The sequence below is a fragment of the Harpia harpyja genome, chromosome 1 (genome assembly GCF_026419915.1).
Source record: "Harpia harpyja isolate bHarHar1 chromosome 1, bHarHar1 primary haplotype, whole genome shotgun sequence".
NCBI classification, from domain to species: domain Eukaryota; kingdom Metazoa; phylum Chordata; class Aves; order Accipitriformes; family Accipitridae; genus Harpia; species Harpia harpyja.
Window position 1 is genome coordinate 53,272,701 of NC_068940.1, and position 17,313 is coordinate 53,290,013.

At 38.6% G+C, this 17,313-nt stretch overlaps 2 protein-coding genes across 2 annotated transcripts in view; one reads left to right on the forward strand and one right to left on the reverse strand.

Annotated features, from left to right (window-relative positions):
* Positions 1-596: 596 nt before the first annotated feature.
* KIAA1143 (KIAA1143 ortholog) lies at positions 597-11,450 on the reverse strand. The gene is made up of 3 exons (XM_052794488.1): positions 11,238-11,450; positions 9,157-9,316; positions 597-2,131 (listed from the first exon to the last, which is right to left on the reverse strand). The coding sequence occupies exons 1-3, from the start codon at positions 11,343-11,345 to the stop codon at positions 1,920-1,922; spliced, it is 480 nt and encodes a 159-aa protein (XP_052650448.1). The 5' UTR covers positions 11,346-11,450; the 3' UTR covers positions 597-1,919.
* The window catches only part of KIF15 (kinesin family member 15), a 39,077-nt gene continuing 33,192 nt past the window's right edge, over positions 11,429-17,313 (forward strand). The window contains 6 exon segments of the mRNA XM_052794474.1: positions 11,429-11,665; positions 11,667-11,709; positions 13,420-13,462; positions 14,751-14,934; positions 15,994-16,070; positions 17,238-17,275. Of these exon segments, the coding sequence (XP_052650434.1) occupies positions 11,552-11,665; positions 11,667-11,709; positions 13,420-13,462; positions 14,751-14,934; positions 15,994-16,070; positions 17,238-17,275 (499 nt within the window). The 5' untranslated portion in view covers positions 11,429-11,551.

Genomic DNA, 17,313 nt, shown 5'->3' on the forward strand with positions numbered 1-17,313 from the left:
TCATTCTTTCAGATGAGTCCCAGCAAGTCAGAGTATTTACTCAGTTATTGAAATATGCCCAGATATTTCTTCAGTATACTGTAATGCTACAGGATTTCTCATGGGGGTATATATATAGATATTTAATGGATTCAAACAAGTTTTAAGTATACAAAATAAATGGAAAGATTAATCCCTGGGAACATTTGATTCTGTATTTCTTCTTCCTACATTTGATTTTCTTTTCTACATATGCAGAATACAGATGAATTATGTATTTATAAATGTAACATGTCCTCATGGGAATAATCAGGTTGTCACGCTGCACCTCTCTGGCAGTTCTAATATCAGACCAGTGCTACAACAAGACTTTAATATCCATTTATAGGTCTGGTTTTAATTTTCTGAAAGGACAACAGATCTATTCATTTTCAAAATCAGGGTAATATGCACTTGCACAATTAGTGTGAAATAGTATGCAGACTTGCATCTGATCTTATGCTGCAGGAAGTTGGTATGTATGAAGACAGGCAGCAGTCATAGGAAGCTCCATTAACAGGTGACAAAAAAATCCCATTTTATGTACTGAAATTTTCATTAAAATATCTTTGGACCACTTAAAGAAAACGTAATTTATTGTTTAATACCAGATTAACAAACTAAAACCAGCTGTTACAGACAGCAACTTCAAATTTGCTCCTCAATGAAGCTTTACAGCCCAAATGAAGTTGGATGTCCTGTCACACAGCAGAAGAACTGGTTTCATTGCCTCATATCCTGTAATTCTGCAGCAGTCTCAGGTCTTCCTTATATATGGTTACAGAACACACCATACTTCCAAATCATTTCAAAGTCACTAGTCCCATTTCACCACCTTGTTCTCCCCAATCCCATCAGCTCTCAGTGTTATTTTGAATTTCAGCATGTTCTGTTACATAAATGGTACAGAAATGGTCACTTTCAGTGTACTGTACATGGGCAACTGAAAAATTTTAAAACTTTGTATCACAGCTATAACATTTCTTGACTTAAATTTCCTGTTTACAATTTCCTACTTGAAGAAAACCAAAATAATGCTTTTCCGCAGCTTAAAGATGAAACACATTTTTTAAAAATACACTGTTTGAGATCCCAAATAATTATGAACACATAGGTAGCCAACTGGAACAAATATACTTAAAAAAAAAAAATATAAAACCACCACCAAAATACTGACCTCATCAGTATGATAACCAAAGTGCACAATCTCCAAGGGTTTAGGCATCTTTCTTTTGCATTGATACCATCAACTACAATCAAAATTTTTATATCTTGCTAGCACAATCAATTCAAATTAATTTGATGCTTCTTAGATTGCATTCACCAAAGACAGCATTAAGACTAGATGATTTTAGCAACTGCAGGCTCACTTACTGCAAGTGCTCTGCGAAGAGCTAATCTGCCAAACCACACGTACAAAAGTTGTGCAAACTTCTGTTAAGCTATGAGACAGAAAACTTCAGTCTCTGTTCCACAGCAATGAAGTCTCTCTCTTTTGAATGTCAAGTCAACAATAACAGGTAAAACCCACACAACTGTCAAATAAGGCCAACAAATAGAGAGGAAATGTGTTTTTAGTAACAGAGGAGATTTTCAAATGTATTGATTGAAAATTTATATAAACTGGATATGTACAGGTGTATTTTGCTACTCATTTGTGACCTCAAATAGCTTTTACATACGTGGTTAAATTCTCTTTTAAAATAAAGACAGGACATATTGTTCCTACAGTTCCATCTGAACTGCAAAGACTTAGCTCTTGCTAGTTTTATACTATGTTTCTCCAGTTGGACTATAACAAAGTAAGAGAAGACTCAGATACCATGCTTCAATTTCTAGGAAAACCTTCAATCTTACTCAGATCCCTAGAAGGGTAAGTAAAATATAAAAAAACCCAACTCCTAATCATCATTTTCCTCATCATCAAATGAGAGAAGACTGCTATTTTTTATTTGCTTAGCTGTACTCTGAGGAGTAGTTGCTTCTCTCTTAGTTTTCTTTGCCTCTTTCATCTTCTTACTTGAACTTACATTGAAGTCCAAAAACTTCTCTGATGAACGTTTGGCTGGCTTCCTGAACATAATTTTTCCATCAGCAGGCTCTGGTTCACCATCTATAACAAAGAGAGTAAAATCAGAACTCATCTACACATGTTCACACACACATACAGACCTTCACTATTATCTTTTCTTATTCCCTAGAACCAAGATCAGCGAGACCTCTGATAGAATACAACAATCATGAAAATGTATTTTCTGGCTACAAAGTCTGTATCGATGAATGTCCTTCACGCACACACATCTGCTCCATGGCAACCAGCCCTTGAAGACAGTTCTCCTGCAGTTTCTATTAGAAATGGGTTCTCGCTAACCAGAGCTTTAACTTAGAAGAGACTGAGCAGTAGAGCTTTTCCCACACAATCCAGCCACATACACTTACCAACATGGAGAGGCCAACTTTATAGGATCCTCTAATTCCACCTCACCATTTGTAAAATCCGTGAAAACAAATGCACTTATTTCAGAATTACTGTATCTCTTTAAAGAACAAAATGGCACATACACAAGACAAAGCTTTTTCTTCTACTATACTCTGTCCTGCCGAGACAGCTAAACAGATCACATGGTCATAAACCTGCCTTTTATTATCATATAGGATGAAAGTTTTAGGGTTTCTTTGTATCTGCAAAATCACCAGACAATTCCAAGTGACTAATTCTGCTCCTCTGCATGTACTACAGCAAATAACAATTTTAAAAACAAGAGAAGTCCCTTCCAGGATTATCAGGCAGAGGAGGAACGCTATTGCACAAGTAACAGCATCAAGGCAATAACTCTGGAAAAAAAAGCATAATTGTAAAGTCATGAATCAGACACAAAGGCTCATGCTGCAGTAGTTTGCAATTTTTATAATGTATATGTGACAGGATGTTAAAGAACCATAGGTTCTGTGCAAAATATTTTTCCTAACGTACTTGTGTGAAATTCATTATTCAACAGACATTTCCTAACAATATGCATGTGTTTGACAAGATTATGTGCTATTTAATTATCGCCAATAAATATCTTTTGTCTTTAGCATGACTTCTTTCCTCAATATATAAGCATTATGGCTGAAGACTAACATTTCAGTGTTACCATACACAGCACTGGCTGAAACACTCTTCAGTGCATACTCCAAACAATGCAACTATTAAATCTGGTGTCTTAAGGGTTGTGTGGTATAAATGAAGGCATCAACTTCATTAGGAAACTTCACTTGGAATTCCTCAAGTTTCAGAGACCCTTTTTAAGAAGAAACCTAGCTTTAAAAACTAAGCACCCATTCTGTCAATGACTTCTACAAAATGCATGCTTCTGCACTAGTTTATGAGAGAATACTACTATGCAGAAAATAACTAACCAGCTTCTGGGAAAGTATTTCAGGACTGGTGCATTAGAAAAGCATTACAGTTACAAGGAATTACCAGCAATAATAAACTGTAAATATGAAAAGCATACTTCTCAATGCATCTGTTGTGAATTCTACACGGAAAGCTTAGGTGTTTAGATGCTGTGCATGTGATACAGAAGTTTAGGAAATGCCTATGGTAAATTCTGGGAGGGAAAAATAACTGTTTCTGAAAACATATCACACCCAACCCAATCAAAATGCACTATGTATCATTTTTCTCAGAAGTTGGGCCTCCATTTTTTGGCTCCGAAGTTTAATATCAAATAATTCCCCTTACTAATTAATTGTTGCTTAACTACAATGTTTATTTGGAAAACCAGATCTTCTAACTTAAACAAGATCTGAGGCACAATATAAGCCAAATTCTGCAAAAAAACCAAACGCATCTATTATAAAAATTTCACTTATGAGCAGACCCAACTGTCTATGTACTTGAGCCAGCCAGCATACAGACTGTGTACAGTACCAGTACAGCTGTGAAAATAGGACAACCAGCAATTACTACATTTTCTTAGAATGGTAAATTGAAAATACAAACCCCTAAAAATGTAATGAAAGCATATCCACAAAATAAATCAGGTAAACAGCTATGTACTCGTAGCCCATGACAAAATGGAAGTCAGAAATGTCAATTTTACTCCCAGCTCTTCTGCTACCCACGCTGTGAACTGCACAAACTAATTTCACCTTGTCTACCAGATGGAGAAACTGATAAGTATCTTTGCAATATGAATTTAAACACCTAATAAGCAAAGTGCATAAACAGAGCAAAGCTCAAAAACTCCACCAAAATGGCAACTAGCTTAGGTCTGACCTCCAGGGCCTCAATACTATTTGCGGATCATTCTGCATCAAAGGAAAAGATTTTAGCTCTTGGCCTGGTTAAACACTGTCAAAATTTCATTATATGCTCAGTGACATTCCTTTCAGCAGGCATCCCAGGCCAGCTTCAGAGAGCTATGATGTGTTGGCAATGCTTGACAAAGAACAAAGGAGGTAAGGAAACACAGTAGGCTTAACCTTACCTGAGCAACTTGTGGAAAGAGGGAGAACACACAGACTATGCTTTTTGAAAGAATTTGATGTAGCAGCTCAAGAAATTTGTGTTGATTTGTTAAAGATTGTCTTTTCCAGCTGGGAAAAAAATTTCGCTTCATCTTTTCTAACTTTACCAGACTCTTATGTCCTTTTTTATTTGTATCGATGACCTCCAAAAACTGAGTGTATTAAGCAATGCAAAGAAGAGACTGAAGAAACAATCTCAGTGTTGGCAGTTTTTCAAACAGAGCCCTGATAAAAGACAGTATCAGTATTACAAATTATGGAAAGCAGGATTTCTGATAAACACACTGAAACACACAAAGTAAAATACAACCAACATAAAGGCATTACAGGAGAAATAATAAAATCCACTTCTGATAAGAGAGTCCAAAAACTACACTAGCAGTTCAAATTCGGACTGTTCTCAGTCACTGCTGCTTTTACCTGGATCACAAACCTTTACACTGCTTGACTAAGAGGGGCACAATCAAACATTGAGCTGAAAACTCACTTCACAAGTCACATCAATTTAAGAAGCCACAAATCAGAATTTTGTTTCTTCTCTTTTAATTGCAAGTTATATATTACAAGAGAAGCAGAAATGAGGGTCTGAAAAAGAAACACTGCTCTTCAGTTTACTGCATTTTTTATTTAGTAGTCATTTGTGTGGTTAGCAGCACGATTTTTCAGCAGTTTCTGTCTGCATGGGTCAATGAGGCAATGACAGGAAACACAAACGCCACTAAACTGGCAGAACAACAGGAGGAGCAGCACAAACAATATTTCAAGATATCTGTCTGTTCAATGATAAAGGTTGGAAAAAACGTATGATAACCTGGCAAATTTCTTAATGGTTTCTAAGGTTTGAAGGTCAGATCAGCCAGTTCAGATTCTCCTTCTAGTGCTTTCTGGCCACCCACCTCTATGCATGCCTTTGGAAGCATTTTCTACAGGAATTCCGCACCCTGGTATTATGAAGATAAAAAGGCCGGTCTTGCTCAGATACTCAGTCTCAATCGTTTATGAGGACACTTGGGAAAGTTTTTGTTACTTCCATACTGTAAAATTAGCTTTTATTTAGATTCCTGCTGTTCACATGATGAAGAGCAGCATGAACTCTGTGATATGTATCTGATGTAACAGCTGCTTAAGCTAAGGAAAGAGCTCCGATATCCAAGACAGCATGGACTGTATTCTCCTTGTCTCTCCTCTCTCTTGTCCTCCCCCAACCCCAGCATACAGAATGAGACAAGAATAATATTAAAAGACTTTGAATGAGTAAGGACACCTTCTGCCAAATTTGCTCATCTGCATGTATCAGAGTGTCCCAGAGGCCAGGTGAACTAGAAAAGCAGTAGAAAGATCAATTCCATAGACTATAATGAGTGCTGGGATAAAGTATCTTGCAGTAATTGCCATCTTTTCTTTTGTGCAATTTTTATTTCTCATAAGACCATTTTAATTTGTCTCTGAACCAACAGTAATGACTTATAAAATGCTGCATAAAAATATTAAGCAAAATGACTGTTGATAAACAAATGACTTCTTTTTAAAAAGCCTCTAAGTCAGTCCTCCATAGAGAAAAATATCTCAGTATGGAAGGGTGTTTTCTTATATAGGAAAGGTTCAGTCCTAAATAAAGCTCCCTGTGACTATACTTGCAAAAGCCAACATACAAGCTTCACTAAATTTTGTTCTGCCTTGGGAGGCAACTAAGTGCAGCTAGGACATTAATCAGCTGGTTTTGCCAAATTAATGCAAAAGCATTACTCATCTGAAAAGGAAAATGCGAGTCACAGGAAATGCTGGTGCCTGAAATAAAAAAAAGTGTGGCCGTGTCAAACTGGTTCTAGAAAAACAGGAAGGAGAAACTATGTAAATGAGATATGGAAAATCCTAGAATAATATCCCAAACCAAAGCCTGATGACAAGGACCCTCAAATGAAGACAATCACTACAGATATAAAGGAGGAGAGGGCAGAACCTCAAAACTGAGTACTTTGCATGTTCTGAAAAACTTAACAGTTTCTATTCACAACAGATGGTTAGCAGCACATTACTTATGATCTATCAAAGTGCCTCAGCACTGATGCATGGTGGCAAGGAAAATTAGCAGTTGGAAAGTTTACTTCCCTGCTACCTTTTCAGCTTCACATAATTTTACTAATGATCTGATTTGGGGCTATGCATTATGGTTTAGTACCTGTTAAATTAATTTCACTTTCAACTCTGGTATAAAAATCAAAGCAACAAGAAATGTAATCAAATCATTCAGCATCAAACTTTCTTTATACTTCCCATTTTCAGAATTGACAATTATCCAAAAAAAGAAAAGAAATTAACACATTATTCAAAATTCTCTTTATTAAACTGGCAGTAACCAGCTGTCTAAATACCTGTCTGACTGGAAATCAGAATTTAAATCTAGAGGTCAGACTGACAGTGCAAAGATGGCCAAAGACTCAAAAAAGCCTTCAGCAAGCTGTAGCACAGTCACCCATACCTTCGCACTTGGTCCTGGCCATAGCAGAGTAACACAGTAGCACTTACCCTGTTTATTCCCATAAGCCAAAAAAAGGAAAAGGAGGCCAAGACCTCATATTGACAGCAGAGGCAGATGAACGAATAATAATACAATAATGTAGAACAGAGGGCAGCAGTCCCCAGAGCATAGTGATTCAACACTCTGCTACCTACTACCGTGGATTTTTTCCTCCAAATGCAAGTTATTACTGAAGGGCTGCAGGGGTAATAAGCAAAGGTGCCAAAGTCCTACAGGGACTCAATACAACCATCCTCACTACATACAATTATGTCTTAGGAATGTCTTTTTCCACCAAAGAAGTTCAGTTACTCTATTCAAATACACTTCCATTTCATACTGTGTATTCAGCTTGGTAGCTCTTTTGGACTTTTTTCACAGCATGGACTCCATCTCAATAGACTCTCATGGACAACTACTTTTTGCCTAGCCTTACAAAATCGTTTTTCCTCCTACTGTGATCATTCAAAATTCAAGTTGCTTATATGAAAAGGAAACCAATGCTCAGAAAGAATCATGCCATTTCTTTCCAATGGGTTGAAATTTCTCCCAACAGTAGGAGGGTGATCCCACTTTTGAAAAGAAATCATGTGACAACTTTACAAACTACAACACCAAGCACATGCATTACACTTCAGTAAGCAAGCCAGAAGCTGAATGCATTTTCTCAGAGGAGTTCAAATTATATGAACACAGCCCTCAGTTCACTACCTGGTTATACCTAACGTATACATATCTACCTGCAGAAACAAATCAGATGTACTTTTATTTAGTTTCAGACTAACCTGCATTACAAAAATTGAGAATTTTTCAACAATCTGCTTTTCAAAAATATAAGATTCTCAATGTATTTTCTCCCACTACTGTTATCTGACTTCTCCATTTATATAATTTCTACCATTTAAATTTTAACACATATTTCTACATAGGGACAGCACAAACCTGAATTTTTGAATCCAAATGGCAGAAGAAGACAGAAGCTAAGGATGTCCTATTGATAGCGATGTGCTAGGCTCTCAATCTGCTCTAAGCTCAATTTACAGCCTTTGTAAATAGCCACAATGGCTAACCAAGGAAAAGGTCCACAGCTTCCATGAATCACCTTTCTATTTTATACTTGTGAGGTTCCAGTTTTATATTCTTAATTGTCAAGACATTTCCACTAGAGGCAGTACTAGCTACCTTTAATCTGTCAAGTCTTCTGTCAGCAAAAAATAAAGATAAAGCTACATTTCATCACACCCTGTGTGATTATGGAAGTTTTTGGACTCTCGAAGCACTTATGTCAACCATATCTGAATGATGAATACTGACAGAAATTCTTAACATAACTGTATCCATCAACTATAGTTTCACATCTTTATTGCCTAACTGCAGCAACCTCTCCCACACCACTTCCATCTTTTCATTCTTGAAAAGCCTATTAAATAACTTAGATAAGGCTTTCTAATTCTTTCTAGCAAAGAAACATTTTTTTCTACACCTTGCTGTTTGGTGGCACTATTGCACCACCTGTTATTTTCAACTAATCAATTTAGTTTTGCATAATATATTTGCAAGTCACAACGCATACTGGGGATAATTTTAAGCAAGTAATAACATGGACCAGTCAGTTAAGTGAACACATTACCAAGCTTACTCACCTGCCATTCTTTCCACTGAAGCACTAACCTGAGTTTCCTCCTTCTGCCCATCACTCTCTTTCATGAACTCATACAATTACCTTTAAGACATCCACTCTGCCATCAAATTTGGCTGAACTAATGAGTTCAAATAATTCATGAGTTCAAAAATTATCACAGGTGATGTCAAAAGACTGTGTGCCAGGACAATGACATACCATAACAAAAAAAACCCCCAACCATTTATTTAAGGTGGTATTTGGAGGTAGGATGAAGCACAATCAAGAAGCACAGGACTGCAATACTATAAAATGCCAGACAGCTTGGATATGTACTCAACGACTTCAGATTAGGAATCACAAGTGCAAATTATTTAGCTGAAAATTTCAAAACAATTAATCAAAGGTAATATTAAATGGTAGAAAAATAAGCAAATTATCAAGCTCCCTTTTATGGGTTATCTCTCTTTGATTCACTCACCTGATTCATTTGACTTCAAGGCCTCTTTGATTTGCTGTTTAATTTTCATTGCTTCTTCAGCAGTCAAGTCCCCTTTTTTCAGTGTTACCACTTGAGGCTGCTCATCTTCGTTGTCACTGCCGTTCTCACTATCACCATCTGCAAGTGGAAGCTGCTCTCTCTAGACAGGAGAGAAATAAACGCAGTTCTGATCACAACCACTAAGGGTGGGCTAGTTCTCTTTGGTTTCACTTTTGCAGTAAGGTTAGTGAGGAGACTTGGCACAGCTGTCAGTGCCAGGCCCTCCCAGCACACTCCAAATGACACTCCAATTCTATCACTGAGATGTAGTGTCCCCTAGAAAAAAACCGTATGGGCTCTTTCAATTAGAGACCAAAACAGTAGGAACTTGGAAAGTAAGAAATTAATTCCTTTGTTCGTTATCTTTACTGTACAAGCACTGCCTGCCATGCAACACTAAGAAAATCTTAAATGCATGGGTCCAAATTTGAATCTTCTATGCTGTACTCAAAACAGCACAAAGGGAAAGGGAGTCCCTGGTGGCTTTGTTATTAAAGCTGCCTAACCAAATCCAGTAAGCTTTACTGACACAAGGAAGACCATGTCCCTGTTTCTATTCTCTCAAACTTGTGCTCTAAGGCAGAAGAATAATTTGGGATAAAATTTTATAAAAATAAACTTTCTGGCACGGAAACCTCAGTGCAACAACATAAAGTTTGGCAATATTAGAGAAACTGAAAACTTAATCTCATAAGGAAAAGTATAGATAGTATTACCATAATCTATTGAATTTACCAAGAGGTAGACAAAATGCAATCTTCCTTGGGAAGTGAAACAGTTAGTACTAAAGGTATACTTTTATCTCAAATTCCAGTTCATCACAAATTTCTTTTTTTAACAAATCATTGTGACTATTACTTTACTGACCAATCTGGAGAGGTTAGATGATAATGGCCTCTTCAGCTTAAGATCCACAATATACTAGAATTGAACCTTAGAAAGGCAATACAGGAGAATGGAGCAAGTGGTGAAAGTCAATACATTCCTGTCTGTAATAAAAGGTATTTTCACAAGTAACTTGTATATCCACAGTGGCACAAGTATGATTCAAATCAAGGCCATAACAATGACCCACTGGGGGGGGGGCTTTTTTTTTTTTTTGCTAGGTTTCTTTTCAGCTGCATACAGGTCAGGTGGGATCATCCAAAGATTCGTGCAAGTACAACCAGGTAACAACGTAACTGCACAAGCAGCACTACCAGCTAATGTTAAACCATAGCTTAAATTTACATCTCCTTAGTCACCAAAAAGAAACAACTTTGCATCTGCTATATTACGATAATGACAGGCCTCTTTCTTAAGGCACCCTGTAAAACCTTAGTTAGCAGGAAACACAGGCAAAAGCACATTGGAAACAGAAAAAAACAGTCCCCTCAGAAAAGGCTGCCTTTTAACAAGCTCACTCAAACCCTGCTGCCCCTGCCCTGCCATCACACCGGAGTCTGTGTCTGCTGACCTATGTTAAGATGACGTTAACTCCTTTCCAAGATATTTTTTTACTATAGCCTTAAAACACTTTTTTTTTTTTTTTTTTCCTGCCTGGGCTTTGTAAGGGCAGTTAAAATTTGGGACATCGTTGCCGTTTCCCCCGTTGCCCCCACAGACCACTTGGGCGCTGACAGGTCGGCACTGGCTGCTCTGCAGAGGGCACCATGATCACCACGGCTGCAGCTATTAAAAACAGCGATGGGGAGGGGCACTACAATCTGTTGTTGTTTTGAATCTCCAACACAGAAGCAAAAACAAGCTACAAAGACAGTTTCAGCTCATTTTAAGCAGGTAACTACTGTTCCCCCTCGCCCTACAGGGACAAAGCCTTCAAGTGCCGCTTCCCCACCGCCTTCGTTTCAAGCCCGAGGGGCAGGGGGGCATCACGGCACGGGAGGCCCCAAGAAGTGGGCACTGCCCCTTCCCACCCCCGGGGAGGGGCCGGCCGCGGCGGTGGGCAAGGAAGCAGGGCCCCGACACAAGCCCACGGGCGGGGAGGGCCGCGCCGCCCGAGCGCGGGGCCAGGCCGTTACCTTGGTTTCCACCGTGGGCCCCTCCCGATACCCGACCTGCCGCTTGAAGCGGCTGAGAAAGGCGGGCTCGGCCGGCCGCACGTAGGAGACCTGGTTCCTTTTGCTCATGGCCGCTGCCCGCGACCAAGCCGCGCTGCCGCCTCCACACACACACACTCTTCTGGGCCGAGCGGGCGCGAGCGGACGGTGGCCCTAGTGGGACAGAACTAACACACCTCCTCCCTTCCGTAACTCTCTCCGTCACGTGAAAGGAGCGAAGGCACTTCCAGCCAATGGCGAGAGAGAAGCCGGAGCGGGGTAGGATGTAGAGCGAAATGGCCGCGCCCATGCTGGCTTCGAGGAGGGGGCGGGGCCACGTCGCCGTCCTTAGCGCCAAATTCAAACGTTCCGCCATTTTGGAGAGGCCGTCGGTGGGCGGGGAGGTGCGGGGGGTCGGCAGGGCCGGCGAGGGTCATGGCTCCCGGCATGAGAGGTGAGGAGGGACGGGGTGGCCGTGGGGCTGCGCGGCCGTGAAGGGGCTGAGGGATGTTTCCACCCCCCCTGTGCGGGGAACAGGAGGGGACCGGGGCGGCTCGGTGAGGGAGGCTGCGCTGCAGTCAGTGTCGCTGGCCGGGTGAGGGACGGCTCTGCCCTCTGGGGCCGGTCGCCTCCCGTGGGGTATCACCCAGGCGTAAGAACTGACAGGATCAGGGAGAGCTATGGCCGTATAGGCTGGGCTCGTTGCCCCCACGGAGGGGCCGGTGCCATCCGGGAGTGCCCGCAGGGCAGCCGCGCTGCCCCCGGTGGTGTCGGGGAAGGGCGGTGGAGTGGGAGCAGGGGCAGGGAGAGGGGTCAGCCCCCACCCCCCGCCTCCAGAAGCGCCTTCTGGCACTGATATCCCCAAAGGATTCTCGTGGTCGGTTCGTGTAAGCAGCCCTCCCGAGCCGGAAGGCTTTACAAACCTTGTTACTGTCAGCCGTCCCGCGTTTATCAGTTTGTCTTCTGTAATTTTATCGAGTTTTAATTAGCTGTGATGTTTGTAACTATAATCTCTTCCGAGCGTTCAAGTGAAAGCAGCTCTTTAAAATGGGAGCTAAGAAGGGTTAGCTGAGAGTCGGTCATTTCCCAAGGTACAGGTTGTGCACGTATCTATCAGTCTGACTGCCGTTCCAAAATGCGCTGCTTCTCTTGTCCCAGCTTGTTTTGATACCTTGTGCATTTGAAGAATAAAGAACTGAATTAGAAGCTAGAACATTTCTCAGATGTTATTGTGTGAATCAAAGCAGGTAGGCTTGCCTAGCAGCAGCAGGATATTAATGTAGTATGCATGTTAATGAGAAGGTTAGTACCGTTGCACACCTTTATTAATTCTACTTTGGAAGGGATCCTCCTACACTAAAACCTGTGCACTTTTAGAGACTTTGTAAGGTCTTTATGATTGGAATATTTTGGTAAATCACCTTTCATTGTCATTTTACTTATTTTTTAAATTTGATTATGTTAGTATTTTGACTAACCTACGTGAAATAATTTCGTGCCAGGTTCACCCTTAAGTAAAAAATAAGTCACCATATCTACCTATGGGGTGATATGTGCCATCTCCTTGAAATATGAAGCTGTGCAAAATGATGCTTATACATACGGGAGAGCTTTATGCATTACAGAGTGCTCAGTATTACTTCATAAAGTGGAAGTAATATAGCTACTGAGTTGTGCATGTTTAGAAAATTGATTTTTTTCAGTCATCAGTAAAACTTTCATGCTGTAGTGTTATATAAATTCATGCTGTAGTGTTATATAAATTCATGCTGTAGTGTTATATAAATTCATGCTGTAGTGTTATATAAATTCATGCTGTAGTGTTATATAAATATAACGGGAATATGTAATACTATTAACATTTATGTTCCTAATGCTCTAAAGCACTTGCAAAACCTCATATATATTAATTTAAGAGACTAGTCACATTGCAGGACAGGAGCTTCTTCTACCTTTGCAAGAAACAGCAAACTTTCTGCCAGAGGAAGATAGTTAATAAATATTTTTGTGCAGTTCTGATTTATGCATGAAAAGGATATTTATAAGGCTCTCCATTTAGCTCCCTCAGTACTGCTTACAGTATTTTCTATTTAAACAGGGGGGTTTTGAGCAGTAATTTTATCTTGTTTAATTTTTGTGTGTCTGTTTCACTTTTATTTTATAGGAGATTTACGTGACTCTGCATTACCTTCGTTGAACGCGCCTAGGTAAAGTAGTATTGGCCAGTTCCCATATATGAATAATCCCATTGCACAAAAAATGCAAACAAAACCTAGTATAACTTTGTGAAATAATTTAAAGTTTTTTCTTTCAATGTTTTCCTGCACAAGATTGTTGCCTTTCTCTCTTAACTTCCTTATAGGTTTTAAAAAAAAAAAAAAAAAATTCTCTAAATAAAAGTGTTGTCCTGAGGTGTCAGATTCCTCTTGGAATGCTGCCATGCGGTAAATTCTCATTTGTCCACTGTCTCTGCAGCTAGACTCTAGAATTTCTCAAAGAGATTTCCATGAGGATCTTAAATTCTGTGAGGAAGTCCTAAGCTAAAACAAAAACCAAAAAGCCGTCCTCCAAATATAAACAGTTTCTGCCACAAATCAGAATAATATTACCTAATGAAAATATATTCGGCAAGTTAGTGTGATGTGTCTTAAATCCAGTATAACATCTTCCCTTTCTCAGCTGCTTCCTCTTCTTTTTTAGCCCTTTCCTTTGCCACTCCCCAACTCCACATTTCAGTCACGAAGTCCTTCCCCCATTTTTAAAACTATTCTGTTCCTTTTTCTTGTTCACCAAAAGTAAAAATGAGTAACAGTTGTAACACCCTCATGCTATAACTGCCTTTTGGGAAAGAATGAAGTAAAGTAAAGCCAGGTTTGCTACCACTTCATGCAAGAACTTAATTCTTTAATATTATATCAGTATATTGGTATTTATACCAGAACTCCTCAAAGCTTTAATATAATAGTCATGCACAGTTACTTATTCAAGCTAAATTTACTGGTGCATCCACTGATGTGATGAAATAGGTTAGGGAGCTTTTAGATGTAGGTGCTGCTATATTTCATTGGACTCATGGATCAAGAATTGGTTGCTGGAATGTAGCATTATCTGCTCCATTTGTAAAGTCTTTTATAACTTCAGTAGTAAGAAGGATGCTTGAAGCCTTGTAGTCTTAGAAACTACTGTAAACCTTTATTATAACACTGGTTTTATCTATCTCAAGTTTACTGTGAAATGTGTTCTTTTAGAGCTGAAGTTGCATGCAACAGCAATAAATTCCAGTAACTTCATGTTCTTTGTTTTTAAATCTGCCACATTGTTACCTGTAATAAATCTGTGGCTAGTAGTGAATTGATGTGTACAGCTACAAGTAGCATATTTGCAGGGAAGACCTTTGTATGACTTCACTTACTTAATCTGATATTTGTGATTTAATTTTATCAAACAGCTGATAGATCTATTTTGGAGTAATCTAATGCATAAATATTCATTTAGTATTGAAGGTGATGCTATCAAAGTTTATGTAAGAGTACGTCCCCCTTCAGAGGGAACTGTGTTAACGGATGGAGATCAAGGCTTGTGTTTATCTGTTCTTTCATCAAATACCATCCGTCTGCATTCGAAGCCTGAGCCAAAGATCTTCACGTTTGACTATGTTGCAAATATGGAAACAACACAGGTAATAACTTCCAAAATCGTGTAACGGTATTGCAGTTTTTCCTCAAATTTTGGCAACTGCTATACTAAACCTTTCTAAAGATGTAGTGCCTTAGGTCTTATTTTTTTGCAGTGGTCAGACTGGTAATATGTAGTTATAGTACAGAAATGTTGCACTAAATTCTGGTCTCTGATAGTTTTAATGCATTTTTTAACCATTAATTTCTTTAATTAAAAAGTTTGCATTAAAACTGAGGCTTCTATTTGTAAATTTTACAGTAACACCACAGACAGAAAATAAACCCACCTGTTGAGACAAACATAAAAATAACTGGCAGTCAGTAGCTGATAGTAAAGATGTGATTTGTATATGAGGAACTTATGAGTTTATATTCTATTTGTTATATTTCCTTCTTATACATTTGCCTTTTAAACAGGTGCATTGTTCATCTGGGACAGGTAATACTGGAAGGAAAATTCTTCAATTTAATTTTTATAATATTGTGCTTGAAATTCTGAACTTAATTTTAATTCCTCTTAAGACTTCAATTCCATTTAACTCCTGTTTAAAAAACCAAAACCCCCACCCACTGTAGGCTGTTATTTGTAGCTAGGCTCTTGTTGCAGGTCTAAGAGAAATACGTGAAAATAGATGAGGCTAACAGTTGCGCGTATTTGTTGAATATGCCATCGTGAAGTGGCAAATGTTCAAAGTTAACTAGATTCGATAAGTGTCATAGGCTCAATTTTGACCTACTGATGGTATAAACTGTAATAACATAAGCAAAAACACTGGACCAAATGTAATATAATACATATTTGAAAGCTGTTACTATGATGCTGAGTTTTATTATTTTTCTTTCAGTTTATCAAGGAATAAAATCTTTTCAGAAGGAGTGATTTATGTCACAAAGACTTGGGACATATTGTTTTGCTGTGAGAACTCCAGGGGTCATGATACATGTCTAACTTTAAGGAATGTGTCTATTTTAAACATTATAAAGTTATGGCATAGAAAACACTGATAGAAGAGATACTTAAATGAGTGGTGCCAAGTGTCTTCTCTTTCCCTTGTCCCCAGGAGTCAGTGTTCTCAAGTGTGGCCAAAAATATTGTTGAATCTTGTATGAATGGCTACAATGGAACCATCTTTGCATAGTAAGTCATTTAATGGTATTTCATAGCAATTGCAACATTGGAGGAGATTGTGTGAATGAGTAGTTGTGGTTTAAAGTGCCAGAGCCTGTTTAGTGTTACAGTAAACTTTGGAAGTAGTGTGCTGCACTTTTCCGTAGTGCAGCACAACACAGGGAATGTTCTTGCAATATTGAAGAGTACTCCTTATTCCTCTTTCGGAGGAATCTATTGGTAGGTGTTATGCTTCTAATACTTAAGGCCAAAAATGTGAAATGTAAACTCATTTCAGTTTTCCTGTTGTTTGTCTAAAAACTAGAAGCTTTATTGTACTGTTAAAGAGAAACCTAGTTGTTTTCAGTATGTCCATAGTAAAATGGAATGAAAATCGGTTTAACTTGATATTTGGCAAGCTCAACTCTTTAGTGAGTCTTAGCTGCCTGTGGGAAAAGTCATGAATGATAATTTTAACTTTCAAAAGTGTTCTCAAGGTAGAAATATATCCATGACTAGTAGCATGAATATCATTATATTAACTCTCAATATTTTTTCATATTGAAAACTGAGTAAGCACTTTGGTCAAAAACGCTAACTTGAAGGACTGATCTAATCAAAACCTTACTGGGTTTTTTAGCCTAGCCTAGCATTGCAAAACCATGAAGTCTACTTTGTTACAATATACAAATGTGGAAAAATGAAGTGAAATTGCCCTGAAGTTTCTCTAACATGATTAATAACTATGGTTTGAAAAAAAGGATATATTTGACTTAAAAGTATTTTTCTCATTTTGGGCTTATGTGCACTACTGAGTGGCACAAACCCAAAAGATTGACCCAAAAAATAGTTTAATATGTATATTTGAAAGCCTTCATTTTAATGCTAAGTTCCACTATTTCCCTTTCCAACAGAAATAAGGAAGAAAATGGTGGGTGGCAGGGGAGAGAAAAGGTGATTTATCTAAACAGAATTTCATGGTCAAATTTGCTGTTGTATTTTTATACCTTTTTAGCTGACTGATTTCTCAGGTTGCCTCTGTCTCTCTTTTTTATTTTCAGTTTAGAAGAATTTTTTTTTTTTTCATTTTAAGTTGTGAGTTCTCCTTAAAAGATGCAGATTAATGAAAAATTCAGAGCCGGAATAAAGCTTTATCTGACCTTTGTTTGTTTGGTTTGTTTTGTTTTGTTTTGCTAGTGGCCAGACTGGGTCAGGAAAAACCTTTACTATGATGGGTAAGTGCATGAGAGAGTTTAATCTTTCAGTGGTTTCT

Coding starts and splice junctions, on each gene's coding strand:
- KIAA1143 (XM_052794488.1), bottom strand. CDS start 11,345: ATGAGCAAAAGGAACCAGGTCTCCTACGTGCGGCCGGCCGAGCCCGCC. Junction 9,317..11,237: donor GGCCCACGGTGGAAACCAAG/GTAACGGCCTGG, acceptor TCTCCTGTCTAG/AGAGAGCAGCTTCCACTTGC. Junction 2,132..9,156: donor CTTGAAGTCAAATGAATCAG/GTGAGTGAATCA, acceptor TCTTTGTTATAG/ATGGTGAACCAGAGCCTGCT.